At 49.5% G+C, this 25,161-nt stretch overlaps 12 protein-coding genes across 12 annotated transcripts; 5 read left to right on the top strand and 7 right to left on the bottom strand.

The window, feature by feature from the left end:
* Positions 1-629: 629 nt before the first annotated feature.
* ALT_5469 (inositol-pentakisphosphate 2-kinase) lies at positions 630-1,700 on the bottom strand (the record flags this gene model as incomplete). Its single annotated transcript, XM_033554775.2, has 2 exons — positions 630-815; positions 867-1,700. The coding sequence occupies 2 exons, from the start codon at positions 1,698-1,700 to the stop codon at positions 630-632; spliced, it is 1,020 nt and encodes a 339-aa protein (XP_033410666.2).
* A 1,922-nt stretch (positions 1,701-3,622) lies between these two features.
* On the top strand, positions 3,623-4,217 carry ALT_5468 (thiamine-binding protein; the record flags this gene model as incomplete). Its single annotated transcript, XM_033554776.2, has 4 exons — positions 3,623-3,691; positions 3,800-3,905; positions 3,981-4,083; positions 4,148-4,217. 4 exons carry the CDS (start codon positions 3,623-3,625, stop codon positions 4,215-4,217), a joined length of 348 nt encoding a protein of 115 aa, XP_033410667.2.
* Positions 4,218-4,494: 277 nt separating this feature from the next.
* ALT_5467 (uncharacterized protein) lies at positions 4,495-5,764 on the bottom strand (the record flags this gene model as incomplete). The annotated part of the gene is made up of 3 exons (XM_033554777.2): positions 4,495-5,264; positions 5,330-5,505; positions 5,568-5,764. The coding sequence occupies 3 exons, from the start codon at positions 5,762-5,764 to the stop codon at positions 4,495-4,497; spliced, it is 1,143 nt and encodes a 380-aa protein (XP_033410668.2).
* A 760-nt stretch (positions 5,765-6,524) lies between these two features.
* On the bottom strand, positions 6,525-8,789 carry ALT_5466 (uncharacterized protein; the record flags this gene model as incomplete). The annotated part of the gene is made up of 1 exon (XM_033554778.2): positions 6,525-8,789. One exon carries the CDS (start codon positions 8,787-8,789, stop codon positions 6,525-6,527), a length of 2,265 nt encoding a protein of 754 aa, XP_033410669.2.
* Positions 8,790-9,465: 676 nt separating this feature from the next.
* ALT_5465 (cytochrome c oxidase subunit 7) lies at positions 9,466-10,073 on the top strand (the record flags this gene model as incomplete). The annotated part of the gene is made up of 5 exons (XM_033554779.2): positions 9,466-9,494; positions 9,661-9,739; positions 9,817-9,877; positions 9,928-9,959; positions 10,044-10,073. 5 exons carry the CDS (start codon positions 9,466-9,468, stop codon positions 10,071-10,073), a joined length of 231 nt encoding a protein of 76 aa, XP_033410670.1.
* Positions 10,074-13,487: 3,414 nt separating this feature from the next.
* On the bottom strand, positions 13,488-14,020 carry ALT_5464 (uncharacterized protein; the record flags this gene model as incomplete). Its single annotated transcript, XM_033554781.1, has 2 exons — positions 13,488-13,802; positions 13,868-14,020. The coding sequence occupies 2 exons, from the start codon at positions 14,018-14,020 to the stop codon at positions 13,488-13,490; spliced, it is 468 nt and encodes a 155-aa protein (XP_033410672.1).
* A 1,038-nt stretch (positions 14,021-15,058) lies between these two features.
* ALT_5463 (kynureninase) lies at positions 15,059-16,620 on the bottom strand (the record flags this gene model as incomplete). The annotated part of the gene is made up of 4 exons (XM_033554782.1): positions 15,059-15,474; positions 15,534-16,011; positions 16,065-16,402; positions 16,458-16,620. The coding sequence occupies 4 exons, from the start codon at positions 16,618-16,620 to the stop codon at positions 15,059-15,061; spliced, it is 1,395 nt and encodes a 464-aa protein (XP_033410673.1).
* A 501-nt stretch (positions 16,621-17,121) lies between these two features.
* On the top strand, positions 17,122-18,531 carry ALT_5462 (indoleamine 2,3-dioxygenase; the record flags this gene model as incomplete). Its single annotated transcript, XM_033554783.2, has 3 exons — positions 17,122-17,415; positions 17,466-18,083; positions 18,151-18,531. 3 exons carry the CDS (start codon positions 17,122-17,124, stop codon positions 18,529-18,531), a joined length of 1,293 nt encoding a protein of 430 aa, XP_033410674.2.
* A 976-nt stretch (positions 18,532-19,507) lies between these two features.
* yaf9 (YEATS domain-containing protein YAF9) lies at positions 19,508-20,386 on the bottom strand (the record flags this gene model as incomplete). Its single annotated transcript, XM_089599916.1, has 2 exons — positions 19,508-20,208; positions 20,269-20,386. 2 exons carry the CDS (start codon positions 20,384-20,386, stop codon positions 19,508-19,510), a joined length of 819 nt encoding a protein of 272 aa, XP_089455793.1.
* Positions 20,387-20,713: 327 nt separating this feature from the next.
* Positions 20,714-21,754, top strand: horA (ubiquinone biosynthesis protein COQ11; the record flags this gene model as incomplete). Its single annotated transcript, XM_033554785.2, has 4 exons — positions 20,714-20,759; positions 20,816-20,870; positions 20,926-21,266; positions 21,333-21,754. The coding sequence occupies 4 exons, from the start codon at positions 20,714-20,716 to the stop codon at positions 21,752-21,754; spliced, it is 864 nt and encodes a 287-aa protein (XP_033410676.2).
* A 134-nt stretch (positions 21,755-21,888) lies between these two features.
* ALT_5459 (pre-mRNA-splicing factor SYF2) lies at positions 21,889-22,935 on the bottom strand (the record flags this gene model as incomplete). The annotated part of the gene is made up of 3 exons (XM_033554786.2): positions 21,889-21,936; positions 21,990-22,625; positions 22,717-22,935. The coding sequence occupies 3 exons, from the start codon at positions 22,933-22,935 to the stop codon at positions 21,889-21,891; spliced, it is 903 nt and encodes a 300-aa protein (XP_033410677.2).
* Positions 22,936-23,805: 870 nt separating this feature from the next.
* ALT_5458 (uncharacterized protein) lies at positions 23,806-25,161 on the top strand (the record flags this gene model as incomplete). The annotated part of the gene is made up of 1 exon (XM_033554787.2): positions 23,806-25,161. One exon carries the CDS (start codon positions 23,806-23,808, stop codon positions 25,159-25,161), a length of 1,356 nt encoding a protein of 451 aa, XP_033410678.2.

Raw genomic sequence — 25,161 nt, 5'->3', positions numbered from 1 at the left:
TGTATCGGTTGAAGCTCTATCAGATCTTTGACCTGCGTATGGAGGACTGGATGCCAAGCTCTGACGGCCGACGCATATTCCACGACGTGCTGATGATTCTGAGTTTGACGACTGTGATGAGCCCTAACAATATCGAATCTGTACTTTGATACTTGAGACGATCCCTCATCGAAATAATGGTCTCTATTGTATCGAAAGCAGTTGTCTAGACACTTCATATATAATGGTCTAGACCCCTTTTCACGGAAGACTGTAGATAAGGAAGCATGACATCATAAGCGCGGACTCGAGCTTAACTAAATACGGACTAGTCAGGGCATTATTATCGAGGGATTTGACGCACATGAAAAAGCTACATGATTACATGATCAGCCATGTGTAGCAGTGTTTGTATTCTAAAGGTGTTCTAATATACATTAAATGCAAAATAAAAGCCGCCCATAAGAATGTCCGAAAGGTGTCGCCAGGATTGGATGATCTGTATTAATAACCGAAATAAAAAACCGAGTATGTCCGAGATCTCGTCTCGTCTAGATGTTTGAATCATGGTGCCAGGGTAAAACTTCGAGGGCTCGCAGTAGAATAGAGAAGCGAGTAGTCAGGAGGCTGCAAGGCAACTAGGCATGCCATTAGGGCCGGGAACTCTGCAGCAAGCACTCACTCGGGGACAAGCCACTATTGTTGCCCAGATACCAGCCTCCTGCTATCAACTGGCTTTCCAAATTGAGCCAGTACTGTGCCTTACCACCAGCTCCAGTTTTGAGGTCCAAGTCTCCAAGGCGGATTTCCACTGGTCCCATCTCGTCACGCGGAATCTAATACTGTGAGTCAATCGTCTCAGACATAAAGGGAGTCGAATGGCCTACCTTTATAAACATCGTGCAGTCTCGCAAGGTCATCGCAAGAGACTGCTCTCGAGACTGCGCTGAAGGCCCATGTAGCCCCACATCACGCATAGCCTTCTGATGCGTCAAGAGTTTCTGCAATGTAGGGTTGCGATAGAGGATCCTTGCCAGCCTGGCTTGGTCCTCACAGCCCTTGACGTACTTGGCTGCGCGCAGGACATTCTCGAAATTGTCGGACACCAGGTCCAACGGACAAAACGAGAGCTCTTCGGACCCACCTCCTCTCCGACTCTGGTGATTCTTCATGTCCCGCAACGCGCACGTGCGACATCTCCGAGCATTGACCGGCGCTGATGGTGACTGCAGGAGCCATTTGGGCTTCAATTCCGCAAGCACGGTATCCGGGGCTCCAAAAGTCGTCATATCGGTAACCAGAAGCCCATATGGCTCTGTGACCGAAAGATACACGCCTTGACGCTTCCTGGGACGTTCGCCATTGCGCTCCGCCGCGCTTAATTGCTCATTGCAGCGTTGCACAAGTCCGCTCGGAAGGTACACAAGCTCCTGGTCCACCAGTTCGTCAGGACTGAACAATGGGCGGATAGTTCTGTCGAAATTACGCGCAATCTCCTGGTACGAGATTCCTGTCTTTGTTTCCTTTCGAAGCCGAAGTAATTTTCCCTTGAATTCCGGAGGAACAATGAAATGAGGCCCAGAAGCGCTATAAGTGTCCGTGGGGCCGATGTGGCAGGGCGAGGGAGCTGAAGCAATACGATAAATGATATTGGCTCCACCCTCAGCGAGGTATATGAGTTGAGCTCCAGCGGGGAGCTCCAGAAAAGCGGGTTTTGTCATTCGTCAAGTGGCCAGTCGATGTATGGTACTTCCTCTCCGTATATGAACCATTGTCTCCTGACGAGAATTTGTTTTTGGAAGACCAATAGTTCTGGAGGAAACCTCCAAAATGTTGTTCGAGTATCCTGAATTGATCTTCCTCTTTGCACACTGTTAGATAACGGTTAATATACTCAAACAAGGCGAGCACGTGAGTCCGAAACGAGAAGTGCAGACTTCAAATTGACGATAGGACATCAAAGCTGTAGCATCGGCGAACAGGAATCGAAAAGAGTCAAAGTTGTTGGGTATTTGTCTCAGATTACTTCTTTCGCTGAGCCTGATTGATTGCTATGATCCCGAACACTGAGGAAGTGTGTAATCAACAGTGTCACTGATAGATATCCACCAAAAGAGAACCCAACCCCGATACCGTTTAGACCAAGTGGGATTAGATCAAGGAGTCTGTGCCTGGTTGATAGCCGATGCAGACGGAGCTGCCGACTTCGCGGTGTCTGTGGCGCTTTGACCCTGGGAGTCTTAGGCAGGTTGGACCCAATTAGATTGGTGGCGGCCAGAGTAGTGTCAAGCGATTTGAAGATCGGCTCAATAAGTCAGTAGCTTGAGTGCATCCGACAGTGGAGTATTGCCGGGGATTATTGTAAGTTATTTAAGACAATGTCTGAAACGAGACGAGGGCCATAAAGACCGCCACAGGGTTCAAACAATATAATAAGCCGTCCGGCAGCTCAGTTGCTCAATCCTCGGGCGTCGGGCACGCCGACAGCGTTGTCACTGAACAATCGACAACAGTGCACGGCTAAAACAAATAGGCGGTCAACACCGCATCAGAGGCCTATTAATGCGCTCAGACGACCTCCAACACACCGAAGGAAGAATGATGCGTGGTCAGTTGATGCGATGGCGTAACAGTGACTGGCAGTCGGATCATGCAAGTAATATGACAAACTGAAAAGGAAACCTGCATAGGACGAATGCTCAGACCGACAAGGGGTCACGATCCAGTTTCAAAGTGGTCTGCCTGGGGCTTCCTGTGTACCGTGGAATGGGCCTCACTAGCGAGCAAATAGAGGCGGAAAGGAGAAGACGAACAACAAATAGCGAAATAATCCTGGGATAACGTGCCTCTCTACCACCAAGCTGTCAATCAAATCATCTTCAAAAGATGACGCAAATTGAAGGGATTTGCCAAGGCATCCTTTTCACCTCGCATAACCTTATCATCCACCTTGACTCCTGGAATGAGCGGGATAACCGCCTCACGTCTGTCGCATTGCCAAAGCCACCAGCACGAGGAACTACTGGGGCCTTTCACAGAATCCGGGGGAGGAAAAGCACAATGCAAATGCAGCAAGGCTGTCGACAACCGATGACCGACGTATCAGCTTAGAGTACTCAGCCAATGGGTCCATCTGCCGAGTCGTTCGAAGCAGCAAACTGATCCGTCACATGTTGGCTGAATCGGTAATATCGCCTGGAAAATGAAGATGTACAGTTTGAGACGGAGTACAGCTAGATGACAGTCAGTCAATAGAGGAAGGAATCAAGCGATATCATCTGCAGCGTATATGAGTAGTGGGCGTTCCAGAAGGGCTCAAGACAGCAGAAGCTGCATCATCATGTGTAGAAATCCAGAATGGAAACAGATGTCGTCATTGGGAAGTACTAACTGCATAAACTTGAGCACAAATGTCGCAAGTTTGCTCTGATAACAATTGTAGATTGAAGTTGTGAACAATCGCGATACTATACCGATAGTGCCCCGCTACTGCTGTGATTGTACCCCGCGTTCTTGGAAGAGTATCCGGTCAAGCATCTCGTCTTCAGAATCGTGGTCCCATCGCTTCGAGTCACAATTGGCATAATTGAATTATCACCAACGAATAGACTGCGCAAATAATTCCGTTCAAACTACCGAAATCATGGCATCTGCAGACATTGCATCCATCCCGACTCCCCCTCACTGCACCGCAGACTTCTGCTTGATTCCGGTGCGTCATCCATCCACCCAAACCATTCAAGAACCCATCAATCCGCCCAGTCTCTCAAAATGGCCAGCGCATACATACAGTTACTGACCTTGAACTGTCAAATCACAGATCGGGACCTCCTCTCCCTCCGTATCCTCACAAATCGCAGACGTCCAGCGCCTAATCGAAAAATCCGGGCTCAAATACGTGATGCACTCGGCTGGTACGACACTAGGTACGTCCTGGAATCCTGCAGTCATCCTGACGCTGGTCAACCGGTGCGGTCACTGATACGGATTCTTTGAAATAGAGGGTCCCTGGGACAAGGTCCATCAAGTCATTGGACAGGCGCATATGCTATTGCACCAACAGGGTATCGTCCGGATCCAGACTGATATCCGTGTTGGGTCGAGGTTTGTACTCTGATATTCCTACTGATTTGGTTTTCGTGCCAGCTGACTTGCTTTTCCATTGCAGAACTGATAAGGAGCAATCGTTTGAGGATAAAGTGAACAAGGTGCGGCAACTGCTGGCACAGGATCACTGAACACAATGGAGTGCTGGTAATGTGAAGCGTGTACGATTATCTGGCATTGCGGAGGCGTTGCGGATTCTTGGATACGCAGTTAATTCTATATTGGTCTAGGAATACTATCCACATTGAAATCGCTTATAGATATAACAAAACAAGACCCAGATATCTGAGCTGCATGATTCCCAACTCCCAAACGCCGATCATGCACTGTGCGACACAGAAATACACCTGGTTTGAGGATACCGCAAAGATTGAAGTAATGGCTGAGCGGCATAATACGACGCTGTGGTTACAGTGTTATACCGCCGCCGAGAAGACCTCCCCAGTCTCCTCCCACCCAAACCCAGTCGCCCATACTGGGATTCGAGCCCGACTTCGCCTGCTGTACTAGCTCAACCAATCCCTTGAAGACATTCGAGTAGGTTGAGGCAGAGCTTGTTTGCGTCGTGCTCGAGCTAGAGCTCGTTGTGAGGTTGGTACGCCCCACAGGCGAGGTGACATTATTCAGCTTATCCACGGTATCGATGGCTGGGCCCTTGTCAAAGAAATCCACCAAGATAAAGGCCGGCTGACGGCCGTAAGCGCTCTGACACTTCGTCGCTGTGTCTCCTAGATTCCCCACTCCGCCGGAGGGCGCGTTTGTGGTCGTCACGTACGTGGAGTTGGGATACTCAATATTCAGGATGGTTGTGGCATACAGGAAATGGTTCATGAGGGGCAGGCGATTGGACGAGATCGCAGCGGAGAGATCATTCTTCACGCTGGCCGGCCGGTCGGGATTGCAAGTGAAGTTCGACGGCGAAGTCACGTCGAATGGGTTCTCCATTAAGAATGTGAATTCATCCATAAGATAAGGGGCATTTGTGTTGGAGTCCAATGACGCCACGAAGACCATCAGCCGAGTCCCGTTGTTGATCAAAGTCTGCAAGGTAGGCCACGAGCTTGGTGCGGATGAGGAGGAGGGTTTATATGCGTAGTCGAGTATCCCTGCACTTTCGAATTCGGAATTCAGATCGGAGGCAGAGGCGTTATCAGAGTTGACCAGCAAAACTGTGACGACTGGAGAGAAAAAAATGTCAACATTCAGCTAGCCATGCATAGCCGAGTCAGAGACCGGAACACACCATCATTCGGATTCGAGTCTAACCAGCTCTTGATCTCTTTTAACCATGTACTCAATTTCCCCGCGTCCAACAGCTCACAACTCGAATGGCATAGGTGCCACTCTGAGCCTTGCAAATGGACTTGCGCCGTTACCATCCGAACGCCAGCGTCTAGCTGTAAAGTGGTGTTGTAGTATCTATAGTAAGTATTAGCAAACGTTTGACTGCTGCCGTACAATATGTCGCGAATTCAACTTACTGGTTCGCTGCGGTCGAATACCCGGTCGATGCATCTCGTACGAACGGACTATCGTGCGCCCCCAGATGTGTGATTTCCCCATAGGACTTTGAGCAGAGACTTGGAGAGTTATTGCATGCTGTTTCTCGAGGAAGCAGCGCCGTTGCGGATATCAAAGGGAGAAGCGCTAAGACACCGAGTCCTGATCGTCCTAGCATGCTGGTTGCTTCTCTTGTAACTTCTGATGAAGAACACGACACTGCTATCTAGATGCGACTATGCAAGTACTGGGGAAGAGTAGATCTTCGGTATGCAGATTCCCGGAATGTAGATATTTTCTGCAGTACAAAAATGCAGAGGAAACCTGTTTCAGGTTGGAATTGGAAAGGGGGCTGATGCAATGAAGAATGGTGGTGAAAACCAAGATGTGAAATAACTGTTTATTATTGACTATTGACAGTAGGCTGCGCCAGGCACTTGATGTTATCCACACGGTCTAGAAAAAGTATTAACCCAAAGTCGCTATCCACTAACGGGCTCTGCTTGACAGTTCGGCATCACAGTGATTGCGTTGTGAGATCCACTTAGAATTGAACGTCAGAGAGGATTGGAGGCGATCTGACAGTGCTGACTGCGCTGGTGGGCCCTAGTCCCACAGAGAAAGTCAGAAATGATTCAGTAAGCCTAGGCCGCGTTGCCTTTTGGGACTATTCTTAGAACGGAATACACCCCAAAATGAAGGGGGCTCGGCTCGCAAGGAAGGACACTGCCATTTCCGTGGCTCAGAGTGTTTTGCATCTTTATCATCGTTGCCTGGGGCTTCAGTCACGTGTTGTCTACGAAGTGATCTGGACCGGTGGACTCTTAGACAGAGTAGTACTCCTGGTTGCTAGATGGACTGTGGGCGGAACTCCAGCATTGGGGGAGGACTAATGATATAGAGTTGTATGTACATAGTGGTTCATAATATACAGCATCTCATTTGGTTTTGACGAATGCCGCCCCTTTCAGGCGAGCTTCTCTCCATAGTGTTCGTCCGGTCCTGCGTTGAGACATGTTCGAACTTGGAGGATTGACCAGCTGGGACAAATCGTCGTCTTGCTGACCGTTGAATAGGGGTGGATTTCCCCACACACGGTCGATGTCTGCAATCACACGCTCTGGAGAATAGGGGCATTCCCTTCGTAGCATACGGTTCATGTGTCGGCTAGATTGCCTTGAGTGGCCGAAGAGAACAGCCAAGCGATGTCGGCAGGCCCGACGAATCCAGCTGTGCCAAAGACGGATGCCGTTGTGCTCCAGTTCGCGCAGAAGCACTAAACCTCGTACCCAGGGTACAAGGTTCTCAAGTCCTAGGGCACTATAACCTTCGTGATCGGGATTTGGAGACACTCGCATTTTGAATCCCCACGCGACAATAGCTGCCTGCATGTTTTTGCTAAAGACAGCTTGCAACATTCGGTCGCCATCATCCCGAGGAGCACCGCCAGCTTCACACCTTGGCCGGTCCGTAGAATTTATGATGAGAGAAACTGCATCGCTCGGTTTTGGAGCAGCGGAATATTGGCGAGCGAGCCAAAGACAGCATCTGCGAAGCTCATCCCAGTGATTCGTCATCCCGAGTCGTTTCAGCATCTCAATCCACAGATCAGGAGACACGGATGTGCCCATTGGAACGACGCGCTGCAAAACACGGAACACAAAAGAAACTTCTTTGCTGGAAGAGACATCTGTCCCTTGGACTGGTCCAACTCCTGGTCGACGCGGAGTAAGAGTATGCTTGATCATAAAGTCCACGCTTTCTTTGGCGAGTTTCTGACCGTTCAGTGTCATTTCGTCCAACATTTTAGACGCCGAAGCCCATTCTCCCGAGGCGATGAATTTGCGAAAGTGGATATTGCTCAGTTTAGACCCGTCGTCAAATATTTCTGTTAGTATGGCAAGCGTCATATTGTAAGGACGCCAGTCGCGAGCGATATAATACGATATTAACAGCGACTCTTGCATCACCGCATCTTCCAGTACATCGGGATGCTGATCGCTATGGAGTAAGTCCGACAGAAGTATGTCGCGATTTTCCGAGGCCAATTTACGGATTAGTCGTGCGAAAACCGAATCGCCAATGGAGATGCCTGCTCTGTGAAGTTCTCGCAACCGAGCTACAATGTCCTGGCTCCCTTGAGCTCTAACTGCCATTTCTCGCAGCGACTGCGGCCCAATAGCCTGTACACCGAACATTCGTAATCCCGCGACGGTAGTCTCGAAGGCAAGGGCTTTGGTGGCGAAGAGCCGAGCGCCCAGTTCATCCTTGAAAGGCTTTTCTTGAAGCCAAACTTTTCCGCTGGACTCCCGCGTATCGTCTTCTTTAGCAGGGGCACTCTCCTCAGCCGATGTTGCTCGGTCGGGGAAGCGATACTTGCTGTAAGCCTGGAGCTCGTAGAATTTTCGCGGGCTAAGCTCCTTCGCACATTGGAGCAGAGGCTGGATCTCCTCGTAGATTCGCGGATGGTCATGTCTCTCAACCAGAAACGAATGCAGCGAAAATGCATCCTCAACACGACCCAATTTCAACAGCTGTGGGATGGCACAGCCATATATCTGATGACCGTCCGTGAATCGGCATATGTTCTTGAAAGCGCTAATGCCAGGAGATACAGAGCGTCGTGTGATCGTCGTTGGTAGGACAATTTTGGTCGATTCGTTGATCATAGTTAGAGCTGGATAAAACACCTTCATTATATCATTTGGACAGGATAGATGGGGATGCTGAAGTTTCTTATGCCATCGAATAGCATGCTGGGTCATACTTCGCTCGAGGTATCCACCAACGACGACTTCGTAAAATTTGTCCCATCGGCTGCCAGTCCTTTTCCAAAGCTCCAGCGCGTAGGCCAACACCTCTCCCATGATAACTTCCCGCTTGAGACCCAAATCAACAAAACTGTGCCAGAAGAAATCGGCTTGTTCCCCGACTACGGGCAGGTCGACACCCTCCACTCGGTCCGTCAAAGCTATCCAGATATCCAGTGTCCCTCTGTCTCCATAGTGTCGCTGCCGGTAGCGAAGCAGCTGTTCCCAAAGATCCAGCCTCTGTCGGTAGACTGGATCGTCGACAAGGCGAGTACCGATGTCCTGGGTGTGGCCGATATCCGATTCGAAGTCTAGCTTGTCGGGCTGTAGATCAAAGCGCAGAGAGGCGTCTTTGTTGGCCATCGAGGATGTGGGAGCGTTATCTTGTCGCATTGCACTGTCGTGTCTTGTATTCCGAGGCGACTCTATGTCATACACGTGAAAGCTGTAGGGGCGCCAGGTCGATGATTGATTCAAACGCGTAGTTTCGTTCCTGCTGGGTTCGTCGACCTCGCAGCGCCGAACGCCCGCATTTTGGTGTGCCTTTCGCAAACTGCATCGTAAACATTTATTTTTGGACTCCAGTTGCTCAATGCTAATGGATTTCGATATAAGAGAGTCGAGAACCGAAACGGCGGACGGTCTCTTCAATAATCGAAGGAGAGCCGGGCGCATGAGTCCTGAGAATGGAAAGGTAAGGTGATAGAGCGGCCTCTGGGCATCCTCCTCATCGGTAGTCCAAGAATCGACAGATAGAGACCATTGAGAATAAGCGACAGATAGATGAAAGGCCCTAATCGTTTCGCATAGAACTCTCAACTGTACACTGACAGATACTTCTTTGGAATCGTGATAGAGATAGAGATGAATACAAGTCATGTGATCATTACTAAGCACTCAATCCGAATTGGCGGAAGAACGAGGAAAGTCACATGAGGCTTGACTTGCAGCTCCAAATCCGGATCCACACTTCACGGCATCGACTGATCATTGTTGCTGGTCTTCCTTCTCCCACCAAACTTGTCTACCTCATTTAGAAGCTGCGATATAGCATCTGCATACCGTCAAGATGTTCCGCACTGTTCCCCGCATGGCTGGGTACGTTCGTTCTGATTCAATTCCTACTCAACCGGTAGCATCATCTCGACTCGGGTGGGATGATCGCCTATGGCCATCCAATTCCTGTCGGCAATCTGCCAACTTCTCCTCGGAATACCCAATTGCGCCCGTTATTTTACTGACTCCTTTTGCCTGGGATTCCTAGATTCGTGTTCCGCGAGAACCGTGTTCCTTACTACCAGCGTCTCTTCCAGCAGCACGATGGCAAGCGTCAGTGGTGGAAGGTCAGTTAGTCCGGGGATTGAAGCATTTACATTGGAATGACTGTGAATTTTGCTGACTGGTACTTTCTTCCTTGAAGACCGAGCGTAGCAAGTACATCATGTACCCCTACCTCATCTCCGTTTACGGGTTGGGCATTGGTGAGTTCTGTCGCGCCTCGAAGGAGTCATCCGTAGCTAACTCGCTTTAGCCACCACCTATGCCATGTGCCGCATGGTCCTTGTTAGTATCCCTCGCCCGTTGCGATGTCCCTGGAGCCGGTTATTCTCGCGGCTTATGCACAGTCGTGGACTGACATTCAAATAGGGCCACAAGACCTGGTTCGGCAAGAACTAGATAAATCTTCGCCAATTTCAGATCAAATACATGGACTAGCCTCTCCTGGATCCATTAGCGGTGTATTTCTATTTCGACAGACGTGCTGGTTTGAGAGGAAATATCATAACCTTGTATATAAGATCAGCCAGGGTATCAATGGAGGAGTTGATCAGTCTGTTCAAATGATTCGTCGAATTATTCCAACGGGAGCTATGACAAGCCGGTCTTATGTACTCAATGCCATCGAATATCGCTTCATCGATCTTACAGAAGAAGTCCTTGAAACAGATGCTCGCCATTCTCGGTTTTCATACTCCGAGATGCCATCTACCAGATGCCCTTCATGTATTGTACGCTTACTAATAGACGTGAGATTCCAACTTTGTAGCCATATACGATTGAGCCCCCATCCCGATATCTCCCAGCCATGTTGCTCGTTCCTGTGATATCGTCAAGGTGGGATTAGTAATCAACCGAGCGGATATGGGATACAACCCCAGGTATCCGCTCTGAACATTAACATGGATCAACTAGGCGACTGATCAAATACTTAGAGGGACTTGCGCGACAAGATTCCAGTTATACACAAATAATTGAAGAAGTTTCACTTCTGTGGGAGAAAATGCCACAGAGCGCTTCCGTAGGCAGCTCATACGAGATTTCGAGAATGGTTTGTCTACTGACACGGTGAACACAACGTATAATCCGGTCAACTCCACAAGTCTAACCCGGTCTGCTCTGAGATGAACCGAACATCTCTTGAGCGACCAAGCAAACGCGTACGGCAAGCATGCGAACCATGCAGGTAAACCTGCCCATCTTTTTTCGAGACTCGACATGCTGGCTCACAATTCCATAGGCGCAAAAAGGCAAAATGCCCTGGTGAGCAGCCGGTTTGCTCGCTCTGCGCACGATTGCGCCAGAGATGCGCATACGCTGGAGAAAGACGCAGGTCACTGCCGCATGCTACTCCAGACGGATCACCCTCCGTCGATACTTTTACTGCTGCTGATGCCCCGGAAGTGCGAATTAGTCGAACATTGGTGAGCTCGCTTCTCTGTACGAATCCGGTCGCGTTCTTTTTCGTTGACTGTGCCCCAGGAGGATCGTCTCGGGAGCCTGGAGTCGAAGATGGGTAAAGTTCTTGATGCTCTAGAGTACTGCGATTCCTACACTTGTGTGAGACCCGATCAGTGACTGATAATTCCAATTAGACGAAATAGCTCGAGGGACGAACAACAGAGGACGAACGACTTGTCTCTTCGACCGAGTACTTTGAGCGGCCCTATCACCTCATCGATGATCAGTGCCATTACTCCACTTCCGACCTGGGAGAAAGTGCTCGCAGTGGCAGAATTGTATCTACTATACTGCGAGTCCCAGCCTCTTCCTCTTTTTCACAGAGACAGTTTTCTTAGCAGCCTCAGCACTCGAGATCCCGAAATCCTCTACGCTATACTCGCATTGAGTATACGATTCTCTGGCGAAGACTGCCAGGGGTTGAATGACCTTGCAACTCTTGTGAGCGGCTACACAGAGGTAGCCAGAGGACTGGTCATGAGGAGGGTTTCAGAGGGCCCGGTTGAATTATCTACCCTACAGTGTCTCTGCCTTCTAAGTTTGATCGACTTTACCAGTAAGTCTAGTACTTGAGTCAACGGCAATTGAGTCTAACCCGTTTCAGACGGCAACACACATCGCTCGAGCATTCACAGTAGCCTTGCGATGAACTTGGCCCAATGTGCCAATCTGGGCTCCGAAACGCACGCTACGTTGTCCGCGGTGGTCCGCGAAGAGCGGCGACGCTGCTTTTGGAGCATCTGCCTTTCGAAGCGCTTTCATGGTGTTGAATTTGACAGCATGGGGTTCCCTGATGGGAGCTTTCCTCCGTTCCCACAAAGCCCTGAGCGCCCTCATTCGCCGTTCTCGCCGAGCAGTGCAGCTGATGAGGTTCGGTCTACTGGTATGGAAGACCAGGGGATCATTGCGTATGTGATCATTCTAAGCGAGGTCTTCGCCAAAACCACGAGATATGTTCGTCGCCACGGCCGGCCGAGCAGTGTCCCACCGTGGTCCTCACAATCAGAGTACTCCAAAATTATCACGCTGCAAATGGACCTGGAAACACGAATGCCTTACATCCATCGATTCAAACCGGCTAATCTCAGCGAGAGGACAGCTGAGGAGCTTCAAGCCAACCGAGGATACTGGGGTCCGTGGTTTCTGAACCAATTTCTCTATCATACAAACCTCTGTCTCCTCAATCATCCGCTTCTGCTGTCTCTGAGCCTGAGGAACTTCCGGAACTCTATTCCAGAGATATTCTTGCAACACACTTCGGACCTTATATCTTCACATACCACCTGGATCATTCATTTCATAAACTACTTTGAAGAGAAAAACTTCATCGTGTCAGATCCACTGCTAGGGTACAGCGCCGCTGTGGTGGCGACCATCGAGCTACAGTTGAGTTTTACTGAAGATAAAACCATCCGACAAGAGAAGCGCGATCGCTTTTATAGATGTGTCAAGTTCGTGGAAACCATTGGGCAGAGGTGGCCTCACATGGCGCAACTGGTCAGCGATTCTCACCTATCCTACGAGGCATGAGTTGACTAACATTGCTATTCACCATACAGGCGGATAAGTTACAACGACTGGAAGGCGCTGTTTCAGCTACTTATCAACCTGAGCCACGGGCTCAGAATAAGAGCCTACTGATAGACCTGTCCCGATTTTGGGAAATCCTCGAATATTCGTTTAACAGGGATACGGGCTCTGCTCGTCGCTTGTTCGGCGATTCGTTATACAGTGAACCGCCTACCATTGACACGGAAGTATCACAGACGTCTCCTCTACCGGAACCCACTCGCCTAAATTCGCACTCCGAACAATCATATCCAGGGTCACGAATGTCTGAATATGGCTTTCAACCTGCACTTCCGGTTGGGTCACACTATGCCATGGGCTCGGCAATTTCCCCGCGCCAACCAGATTTCTTCAACGATGAGCTATCTATCTTGGCCACAAACTTCTTCTCCCAGGGACAAGAGTTCTTGCGTGGCAGCGATAATAGAGAAGGAATTGGGAATTTTTGATTCACCCTGCTGGCTCATCTGTATACATACATACAAGTGCCTTCTACGTGAGACACTGAACTAACTTCTGCCGAACTTAAGACACCTAAACACATCGAACCCTTCAAATTCAAACATGTCTTCCTCATATCTCATTGCAGCATGCAAGATCACTCTTATTTGAGAAGCATCATACGCAGAGCCGTTGTTAGCATCATGATCAATTGGACCCTTAGTTCGATCCTTTAAACGTGCCTGGAAGGACGCCATATTGTTTGAAGTATCTCCATCCGCGAATACAGATGAAAGTGAGGAAGCCAACGATTCCACTGTAGCAGCTCAATAATCAGCACTTCTACTTGAAAGTACGCCTCCAGTAAGCATTGATGATCACGACACCTCCCTGATAGAGGCTCACATACCACAAGATCATACTTATCGTGGCGACAACGCCACCAAGCGCCCGGCTGCTCGTACTATGTGCGCCGTTCGTTCCCAGGATGGTGATGATGAAAAGAGCAAACCAGAAAACGGTGTCGATAACATTGAGGATCATGTACGCCTTCGCACTCGCCCAGCGCTTGAGCCGCTCTACATGAGCCGTGACGACCTGGTAAGCCAGGAAGACGGCGGCCTTGAGGCACTGAAGAGCTCGACGTCTCGGGTCAGCCTTTGAGCTGCAACTAGCTGTTCCGGACATCGATCAAGCCGCAGAAGAAACAAGGGTACACTCACAACGACAATACCCCAGGTGTTTGACCTGGTCTTGGGCGTACCCTTATCCGCTATGCGTGCAATTATCAGGACGAAGTTTAGGAAAAGTAAGACGCCAATGATGATATGGAGCCGCAGCTTGATCTTAGGGTGGTTCTCAATTGCGAAGTTCATTTTGATTTATGAGAGGGTAGGATCTGATAGGGGCGGTCCTCGATCTTTAATGCCGGAAGCTTGTCCAACGGAGGTAGAACAACAGTAGATCTCGCTTTGGACATTGAAAATACTTTAGGAACTGACTCTCATAAGTATTGAGTCTACTGACTGATGCCTAACAACGCAAATAGTATCAATGGCAAAGCATGAAGCCGGCCCTGGATTGGGGAATCGCCCTTTAACGCAATGATTTGCGCGTACCCAGGCATGAGACTGTCTCCTGCAAATCGTGGAACATTGTACCAGCCGCCATATGTGGAGGTCGCCTGGTCAAGGCTCGCATTCGTATGGGTAACCCGATCAGGATCCACATACGATAGCGGAGGGCAAGATTGATAAGTACTAATCTCGTTCCAAAAGGCCTCCTGGCTAGTCATGCAGTGCCAGGAAATCATGCTGGCAAAGGCGCGGAATTAATTGTTGGTAGCAAACTAGATATCAAGTGTGATGCGCGTTCTGTCCACGATTGCGGGTCAATTATATTGACACGATAGCAATGAGTATATCCAGAAGAGGAGTTTAAATTTGCAACCTTGGTTCAACGAAATGGTTAATATCGGTCAGAATTGGAGAAGAGACATGCTTTGTATTGTCGTTGATGGTCACCTTCCTATATTTGGGCATCGAAACGAATACGACCCAACCCCCCAGGCTTCAAAGACCTTACCCCCCTCGGACAATAACAGAAATGGCTCGAAAACAAAGAAGCCTCTGATTCAGAACGGCTGAGGCGCAAATTGAAAACAAAAATTCGTCATCGGAAGGCCAGGCAGATATATGGGATTGGAGCTACACTCTCCTATGAGATTTCTGATACGAGTGGGCTCGTTGAAATGGACAAGCTGTTAAATAATCATCTTGGGTATTCTTCTATCCTCATTTTTCTTGCGGAATTCGCCATAGAAATTCGCCATATGAATAAGAGTTCAAACGATGGAGTAACCGAAAATCGTATCACGTTACAGTTGAGTCTTGAAGATGACAGCTTGGCAAAATTCATTCTTCCAGAGCTGCCTTGAGTTGCTGAACGAACACCCAGATCTCAGTGAAAGTGTTGTACAATGGAACAGGTGCGACGCGGACAACTCCTGGTTCTCTCTTGTCGCAAATAATCCCTGCTTCCTGCAGTCGATGAGCTACCTTGTGCAATAGCCCAGGCTTAAGCAGAAGACTGAGCTGAGCACCTCGAGCGGCAGGATCGGAAGGTGTGATAATTTGGAATTGCCGCGACTCGTCCGTGGTGTCATTTAACAGCAGGTACTCGAGATATGCCGTCATCAAGACAGATTTCTTGCGCAGCTCAGCCATGGAAGTCTCATCAAACACCGACAGAGCAGCGCACAAGCATGCAAGATCGATCGCCGAAGGGTTCGAAATCTGGTAACCACCCGCCCCAGGGATTGGTTTGAACTCTGCTCTGACATTAGAACTGAATAGGGTCAAGTCGACTGCGCGAAAGACTAGAACTCACTATTGTCCATCTTGAATCGCACTGATTTATCGCCTCCATACCACCCAGTCAGACGGTGTCGGAACTTTGGCGCATCCTCTCCTTCGCTGTAGTCGACTTGTCCATGTTTCTCATGGACAAAGAGGCCTGCCATTGCCCCGGGGCCGGCGTTGCCGTATTTGTAAGTGCACCAAGCTGCAAAATCGACGTCCCAGTCGTGTAGCTTTAGCTGGACATTGGCGTAGGCATGAGCCAAATCCCATCCGACAATAAGCCCTCGTGAGTGCGCATATTCGGTGATCTTTGGGATGTCGAATAATTGCCCAGTGTAGTACTGGATTCCCGGAAGCAGGATGAGAGCTGCCTCGTCTGCATGCTGATCGATGTAAGACAAGATCTTCTCCGTTGAGATCTCGTATGTGCCCTCATCAGGGCCGATGAGCACCATGGTCTCCTGAGGATCTAGATGGTGCCAGGCAACATGGGATTCAATGGCATACTGGTGACAGGTTAGCATAACTCACGCGGGTATTGCGACGCTATCATACTCACATGATCGCTGGGAAACGCCTTCCAGTCCATCAGGATCTTACGCTTGGTTGCAGTTGGCTTATAAAAGCTTGCGAGCAACAAGTGCAGATTCATTGTTAATGTACCCATTGCTGCGACTTCCTCGGGCGCCGCCCCCACGATCTTCGACATAGACTCGGCAGCCTGCTCAGCCAGATTCTGCCATTCCTTTAATGGGGAGTCTTCGATCTTGGTGAAGTGACCACAGACGCCAATGGACGACCATGTGTCCAGTTGCGCCTCCAAATATTTCTGGGTGGCTTTGGGCTGAATACCAAGGGAATTGCCACAGAAGTAGATACATGGTTCTGATGAAAGGCCTGAGGGAGGTTCTCAACGACGATGAGCGGTTATTTGGGGAATAATCGTACTTACCAGGCTTCGCCAGTTTGGTGGAGGCAATGTTTGCCTTTGATGGGATGATGAATTTCTCTCGAAAGCCTGCGAGCGGGTCTGCAGCGTCCAGAGAGGCCGCATACTCCTTGCTTGCCGCAGTGGCAGGGAACTCAGGCTTGGATAGTGTGCCGTTGGTAGACATGATGGATGAGGATGTGGCACCCGTGCTGTGATGTGAAATCAAAGCAAAATGATTGTGATCGTGACAACATGTCCGACACTCACTCCTTGCTTTATACGTGGTCTCGAGGTGATTCCATCGACCCCGGCGGAAGCGGGATACTTATCCGTTTCCGCCTCGGAATCCGTGCTCGTGGAAGGAATGATTGTCAAAATGATATCCGCAATATTGGCTTTCAATTACTGGTATGGTGATGTGATCTCACAAGCCGCCCTGTCCATGCTTTGGATATCACATTACCTCATTACCTCCTTACTGTTTCCTGAGCTCATTCCACCAAGTTATCGTTCCGGGTTGGATCCGGCCCTCTTCCGCCCGACCAGTTCCTTCCCATATATTCTGGCTTCGACATGGGCAGAGAGAATATTCCTATTTCTAAAGCTCATTACCAGAATCTCTGCCTATAAAGTCACTTGCACAATTGGCCACTCATTTCTCATACTGTTTGAACAAGCCCTCGCCATGCTTAACACACCGGAAATCGTGCTTGACCAGTTCTGCGTTTCTCTTCGAAATGGGTTTCTTCCAGACACCCTTCCTCTGCAAAAACTGAAGGATCCATACTACTCCCCGTGGGAGGAAGTTGTCGCGGATCTACCAGCCCGGCTCGCAGCGGGAAATGTACGGCAAGCGGTTGACAGTCTTCCCATCCTCTCAACTTCCAGGCTGCACGAAGAATCAGAATGGCGGCGAGCATATGTTGTGCTTGCTTTTATCACTCATGCATATATCTGGGGAGGTGAACGGCCGAAAGACGTATGTGTCCTTTGTCGTTATATGATTGCAGCTTTCTCATGGCTCTCTAGGTTCTCCCACCAGCAGTGTCGTGTCCCATTCTGGAGATCTCAAAGCATTTAGAGCTACCACCATGTGCTACCTATGCCGCTTTGAACCTCTGGAACTTCAAAGTCTCTTCCCCTGATATTGATCTCACTGAACCAGACAACCTGTCTATCATCACAACATTCACCGGTACCAAGGACGAGGAATGGTTCTTCATGATCTCTGTTGCTATCGAAGCCAAAGGAGCGGATTTGATCACCCTGATGCTCAACGCCATATATGCAGCGAACCTGGCTGACCATCAAAGAGTCACAACTCTACTTTATCAATTGAGTGATGGCCTGAAAGAGCTTGGCGAAATTCTGGAGAGGATGTATGAAAAGTGCAACCCACACGTCTTCTTCTATCAGCTTCGCCCTTACTTGGCTGGTAGCAAAAACATGGCCTCGGCTGGACTGCCCCAGGGTGTTTTTTATGATCTGGGAGACCACGGAGAGTGGCATCAGTACAGTGGGGGAAGCAATGCGCAGAGCTCACTAATCCAAACATTCGATATCTTTTTGGGTGTGGAGCATTCAGCCACGGGGGAAGCAAAGATGAACAACACATCTCAGTCCAAGCCTAAGATTGGCTACATTCAGGTACGCATTTACTCTTACTGAGCTCCTTATCCAAAGTCGAGCCAGGAACTGACTATCCTCGACGTAGGATATGCGAAACTACATGCCTGGCCCTCACCGACGCTTCCTGGAGATGATGATTCGAACCTCGAACGTGCGCCAATTCGCCATGAGCTACAAAGCAGATACAGAGGTCAGGAACGCATACAACACGGCAGTCATGGCTGTTGGCGCATTCCGGGATAAGCATATTCAGATGGTCTCACGATACATTATCACGCCTTCGAGGACAAAACCAACCCAAACTCCGTCCGCGCAAGTCAATCTGGCAACCGTGACAGCAGCGCATCAGGTCACACGTTCGAAGGACACTCCAGCAGGATACAGTGGTACAGGAGGAACCGACCTTATCCCATTCTTGAAACAGACTCGGGATACGACAAAAGCTGCGGCCAAATATACTGATTGAGGTGGGATTTTTCACCAGAGGCAATCATTAATGAGTAGAGAGTAGATATTCCTACTTCTTTGTAGAGCGCGGAGCACGGCGTTAGGGTTTGTACATAAATCACTTCATCTTTATTCATTTGAATAAAAACTCAGCTTTAATACCAACCGCTCGCATACCATACCTGTAGTTAAACTTGGCACACACATTCTTCGCAAATATGTCATGACAAATAACTTTCTATGACATCCGAACTCCGAAGACAAGCCGGCAAAAAGCGGTTATGGGTGGACCTTGGACAATGTGTCCGGAGGCGGATACGGAAGCGGAAAGCCAATCTATTAACCCATGTGACCATTTAATAATATGCAAGGGGAACAATATGATCAGTTGAAAGTTAGATCCAGCTTCAAGGCGGCCCTACATCTTCGTGTTTTTTTTGAGTCTGACGTGAAGTGGGACAATCGTTTGATGGGTTGGCTACTTGGCCACAAGACAGCTATCCAATGATCAATGGCAGTATCTTGACGCGAGGAACATTTCTTGAGAGGGATTTTGCAAGCATGAGAGTAACGACCTGACTGACATAGGTGTTATGCACCCGAAGGCTTAGAAGGTAAATTACAAACGTTGACTCCCTAGACTTGTCGTGATTGATTCCAGTATCTCATGCCAACTCATTGGAGAAGCTCAATTGCGCTGAAACTAGCGACCATGCGACGATGATTGGGCCGATGCGCATGTGCCAACCTTAGAGCCTTCAATTGGGTCTATGACTGCATACTCATGTAAGGTATCCGTCTGTCGGTGGCCCCGGGCACTGGGTGGATAGAGGCGGAGGAGAGGGTGCCAAAGGAACGAGGTGATCCTGGGCACGAAGAACATGCAGGGAGCATGTCGCTGAGACCTCGTAGCAAGTGGATAGATTGGCATGCGTGATGACCCAAGAGTCGAAGCGAGCATCTGTTTTAGTGGGTATCCGGGGGGCAAAGGACGATCATCTCTTCTTAGTGTTGGTAGGGATGCCTTCGCTTTCTCGTAGCTCGGCCAGCTTCTTTTCGCGCTCGATCAGACGCTCTCTTTCTTCCTTGATCATTTGCTCAACCGTCTTGTTGGCCGCTTCTAAACGATCCAGCTCCTTATTCTCAGTCGTCCTGCTGTAGGGGTTCTCCGGGGTTTCATTCTGAGGTATTTCGGCGGTCCGACCTCCACGCTGCTGCGCGGCTTGCTTTGTATTCTTCCCTCCCTTGCCCTTCTGCGTTTGCTGGGAGGCAGGTCCTCCTGTGAGGAGGTCGTAGAACGGTTCCATGGGCTCGTTGAATACAACCTCCTCGTAGTTCTGGCTGATCACCACCTCTCTGCGCTCTTTCTTGACCTCCGCGCCGGGCCCGAACGGGTGTAGTTTCAAACTATGCCATAGTGTCTGTGGTTTCTCGCCGGACTCCGGCACGAAGTAGAGCTTGATTTGGATTTCGAATTCACCCCAGCCAGTCTCGGTCACCTCAAACGGTGGCTGCTCGATGGTGCGTACATTCTGCGCGTATGTCTCGTGTAGTTTGAACTGAACTTTCTTCAGCCAGTAGGAAATGTCTTCGTCATTGACTCCTTTCACAAATACGCGCCACTGGTGGGTGTGATCTGCTGGGACATGAGGGGGTTTCTTCTCAGGGTCGAACGGCCGCGCTTCGCTGCCAAAAACTGCAAAGCGTTAGAAGCTTGAGTCCTACAAATTCAAGAGAATGGGCAAGTTTGACATACCGAACGGTCTGAAAATCGACACTCCCTGCGAAGAGCACTGGTCAGTATATTGCGACTGATCGAAGAGATCAACTTTGGCACGAACCCTGACGCGCTTGGTTCCAGTCGCTGAAGGCATCCTGCGCGATATTAACTCAAGGTATAATTGAAGATGCGGCGATTTGCTGAGCTTTTGCGAGGCTGTTGGAACGTACGCTTCGGGGTTTGATTATTCGGACCTGTACCGTAAACTGCCTCCTTCGATCGGCACGTGACGTGTCCGATAACCAACGATCGATGGCCGATGACGATAGTCGGAAGCAGGCGTTCCGTAGCTTTAGCTTAGCTCCAGCAATTTTATTGATGAACTTATGAGGTACATATAAGGACATATTTTCTACTATTCATTTGACCTATGGTCTAGCAATTGCAAAACACTCAATCTCGTCATCAATCGTTTACCAGAATGGCTTCAAAACGAGTAGTAGTTGCCGGCGGAAACGGCTTCTTAGGTGGGTGATTTTTCCGCTCTTGAATAGCGTTATGCTAATGGCTGACTTTCAATTAGGATCGCGTATTTGTAAATCAGCGGTGAACAGAGGCTGGTCTGTCACATCTCTAAGGTATACTTTCACAATCCGATTTTTGATCTTGGTGGTGCCTGCTTAGACGTCATAGTCGGTCCGGAGAACCTCGATGGGATACTGTTACCAGCTCACACAATCGACCAACATGGGCCAATTCCGTTGAATGGGCTAAGGCAGATATACTTAAGCCTGACACATATAAACCATTCTTGCGTGATGCCGACGTCGTGGTCCATAGTATGGGCATCCTAATTGAAGCAGATTACAAAGGCGTGGTACGAGGGAAGGAGCCAATTGTCAGCGGCCTACAGAGAGCTTTCAGCTCGTCGAAGCTGGGTAGCCAGAACCCTCTGACGAGGCGGGATGGAGAGCGGCTGAAGCCTCAGGAGAGAGACGGGCAGTTGACATATGAGATCATGAACAGGGATTCTGGTTCGTATATCTTTGGACTATCAATTTGCTAAAGGCACGGAGCTGACTGCGAACTGGAAACAACAGCCATTGCACTAGCGAAGGAGTCATCCAGCGAACATGTTCCAACATTCGTATACATATCAGCCGCCTCGGGAGCACCAATGCTACCCAGTCGATATATCACGACGAAGCGAGAAGCTGAGACGACCATAGCGTCTGAACTACCAGAGTTGCGAAGTATCTTCATCAGACCGCCCTTCATGTATGATTCAAGCAGAAAATTCACACTTCCGATAGCCTTGGGTGGTTTTGTTGCCTCTCAATTCAACGCCCTCTTGGGTGACAGGCTTCGATTCCTCGGTGCGATGGTCGATAAGCCTTTCCAGGTGGATCTTGTGGGCGAGGCTGTAGTGGAAGCAATGGAGGACGAGTCCATTAGGGGCGCGGTAGGAACGAAGCAGATAGAAAACTTGGCAACCAAAGCGTGGAGAAAAAGCATGCTTTGAATCCAACCTCTCGTGTTTTTCGTGATTGCCTCGGCAGGCGGCTGCCGAGAGGTGGATGAGGTTAGGCACTTCACCGATTTGGATGTAATAAGGAGTCCCGCTCTGTATATTAGACCTAAGCAGGTAGCACTGGATCAAATCATTGTACCACGTTCGAAACTGTCACGAATCTCCGTAGTGTACTGAAAGGCATTAGTTCCGTTCGTAAAGCCGAAGTCTTCGTGAAGAGCCATACCTTATTGTAGAATCGTGCCAGCTTCTGGTTGAACTGTTTGTTCTTCTCGTTGATATATGTGACGTCGGCTTCTTCATCGCCGCGGCGCTCCCTGCGCTTCTTAAGTCGGACCTCTTCGGCCTTTCTCAAATCTGTGACCAATTTGTCCACTCCGGCTCGATCCGGCCTGTTCTCCGTAAAACCAATCGTATCTGCCGTCGAGTAGAAAGTACCGTTCTTGTCGACCGCAACCATCTCACCGTCGTTGGTTTCAACGATCTCCAAGTCACCATTTGCAGCTGCCCTCTCAATCGCAGCCAGCTTCTCCCTTTCATAGGCCTCCATATCAGGCTGCATTTGGCGTAGCTGTCTTTTGTATACTTTCCGTGCATCCTGTGTGTAGTCCTGAAACGCAACATCATCGCGGTGACGCTGCTTCTTCTCCATACGCCGATCCCATTTCTCGGATTCGTCGATGGTCCAATCCCAGGCTCTCTTACGCTCAAAGTCTTCGCCGGCAGCCTCTGTATCTGCTTTGAGAAGGTTGTGAGATGCAAATGCGTGCTTGCGCGACAATGAAGAGAGCAATGCAGGATCGGTGGCTAGACGCTGGGTTTCGGCCGCCGTTTCTTTTAGGTTGCGCTCAGCTGCATTTTTCTATTTGGGCATCAGCACATACACGACTTTTAGAAGGCAAGCGAAAAGCTGAAATGGTGGATCAGTTGACAGTTGCGACCGGGTTACTCACAGCACGAGCTTGAAGGGCCTTGAATCGTTCTTGCCGCTGGCGAGCTTTTGCAGCTGCATCATCTTCTTTGCTCTCTGATTTTTCGGATGTGGTCTTCTGTTGAGACTCTTCCGAAGCTGCTGCCTCAGCAGGAGCTGCATCAGACTGAGTCTGGTTTGAAGCGGCGTTGTCGTCGGAAGGCTTGGCCGCAGACACTTCGTTAACGCGCTCAGCAGGCATAATCGTTGCAGTCGCGCAAGTCCTTCGGGGGTTCTCTTCAAAATACGCGTCGAGCCAGGTACGAAATTATATTGTAGGTCTTCAAGAAATCGTAAATAGAGACTAGGCGAGATAGACGGAAGCTGGATGCAGGACCAATGATGAAATTCAATTGACGACAGCGCTCAGGTATTCTTGACCACCAATCCTCTTACCGCCTTTAGAATAGCTTGTATTGTGTACTCACGCTCCCAATCTCCCTCCCACCAGCGATATTTCAGGGTGAGATTATCGAATTATGATTCTTCTGGCAATGCAGAGTGGCAGATGGCTTACTTTTTGTGTCGCCGAGTTGGCCATCTATTGAAGCATCTCAGCCTCCCACAACGCTACAGATCGCAACAACAGTATCGTGCGGAATCTGCAATTACTAGAACAAAAACCCCAAACCATGAACCTACTCCGTCTCAGATTCTTCGGTATGCGTTGACAGGAACTACAGACCCGCCGGGACAAGATGTGTCAAAGCAGGACTTGGACGACCATTTGAACGATGTGTTCTTAGGCGAATGGCCCCAGTCTACTCTACCTCCACCTTTGTGGAGCTCTCTCCGCCCAAAAGTCGCCCGCCTCGATAGGGATGTGATTATCAAAGGTCTCGAGCATGATGTGCGGAATCTTCGTCATCTACAGATACTCATAGAAAGACACATCAATGGACATGGGGCTTGTGTATTACTGCAGGCAGAACATTGTAACCTTCTGGCGCAGGCGCTGGAACGTTGTCAACGACACCACTCGGCTGCGGAGATCCTTGTCGCTATCAATGCACTCGTTTCAAGACTACAGAGAATGCAGATGGATCTACATAGAAAATTGCACCTACTGGGGATGCACTACGCATGCCTTTCTTATTCTACAGCTGCTCTCGAACGACATCTGAGAGATTTACTTGCTATCAACCCTAAGCGGTTTGGTTTGGCCTCGAGTGTCGCCCTGGTAGATGCGCTTTACATGTCCATCCGATCCTTCGAACTTCAAGGAGATCACCCAGACACCAGTTCGATGCTCAAACTAGTGACTGGCGAGTCGGGTGTCGGTGATGCCTCAGAAGTTACTTTGCACTCCATATTGTTCTGGGTTGGACCGAAAAAAACGTTAATTGGACGGTATTTTAGATTGCTCGTCAAGCTAAAGAGCCGCGAATTGCTCCATACTCTATGGAGCGATGTTCTGAACCTTTTATGGGCCAAAGCAGGCGTCCACCGTTTCCACAATGCCTATTCCTGTATAGTGGCTCTGGTTGTGGAAGGAGATGTCGCCAGGGCCACCACGTATCTGGAAGAAATCTCGCAGCGCGCTGATGACGCCCTTCCATATATATCAGAGTTCAAAGATCTGAGTGTACTTCTCGCTAATCAAAAAGTTTGCGAGTCGGTATCTCGTCTCTGTGGCCGGTATGAACACTTCAAGATACTCGAAGTCCAACTCGAACGCATGGAGAAGAGGCTAGGGATCAACTGGCTGCCCGAGAAATCTCTTCACACTAGTATATCTGACCTCAGTGACAATGCGACCGGGCAGCCTCTTCTTACGATGGATGGAGACAGTAGTGGATACGAAAGCAGCGAACGCTTGATTGCCGAAATGCACGCTTTAGGTTGTTCTGGATCGCTTTCAGATCTCACCAGACTTGCCAATTGCTTAGACGAGCATGGAGGTGAACATATTCCGGTTGTTCAATCATCGGCCGAAAATACACCGCTAGAGCTGGCCTGGGTACCTCAACGCTGCCCCGTCGATGTCCTAGACTCTTCTGAGGTGAGACCTGGAGAACACACGACGAACTCGCCTTCCTCCCTGGGTTTGATCCGACTCGACCCTGAAAATGCGGGGTTGTCACCGACAGATACTCGCTCGCTGCACTTGATGCAGCTGGGATATCTGATCATAAAGCCCAAAGCATCCAGTGCGGAGCACGAATGGAGAGAATCGGGCCATATAGTAGCCCTGGACCGCGCTTCAGGCCAACTCTTCGCAGTCTTTGTGGGGAAAGCTCAGGGCCTAATAAGCCCGGGCATCCAGTCGAATATCCCACGAATACCATTCGATCTCAATTCGATAATGAAAATCGAACTGCGAAGCGACTTGAACGGAACTCACCTTGGGGACAATCATTCGTCACCGGAATTTGATATCACGAAATGCTATCTTGATGTGGATCCATGTAAAGATCTGGTGATTTGA

The sequence above is a fragment of the Aspergillus lentulus genome, assembly GCF_001445615.1.
Source record: "Aspergillus lentulus DNA, contig: Alt09, strain: IFM 54703, whole genome shotgun sequence".
NCBI classification, from domain to species: Eukaryota; Fungi; Ascomycota; class Eurotiomycetes; order Eurotiales; family Aspergillaceae; genus Aspergillus; species Aspergillus lentulus.
This window is presented reverse-complemented; position numbering and strand designations above follow the sequence as displayed.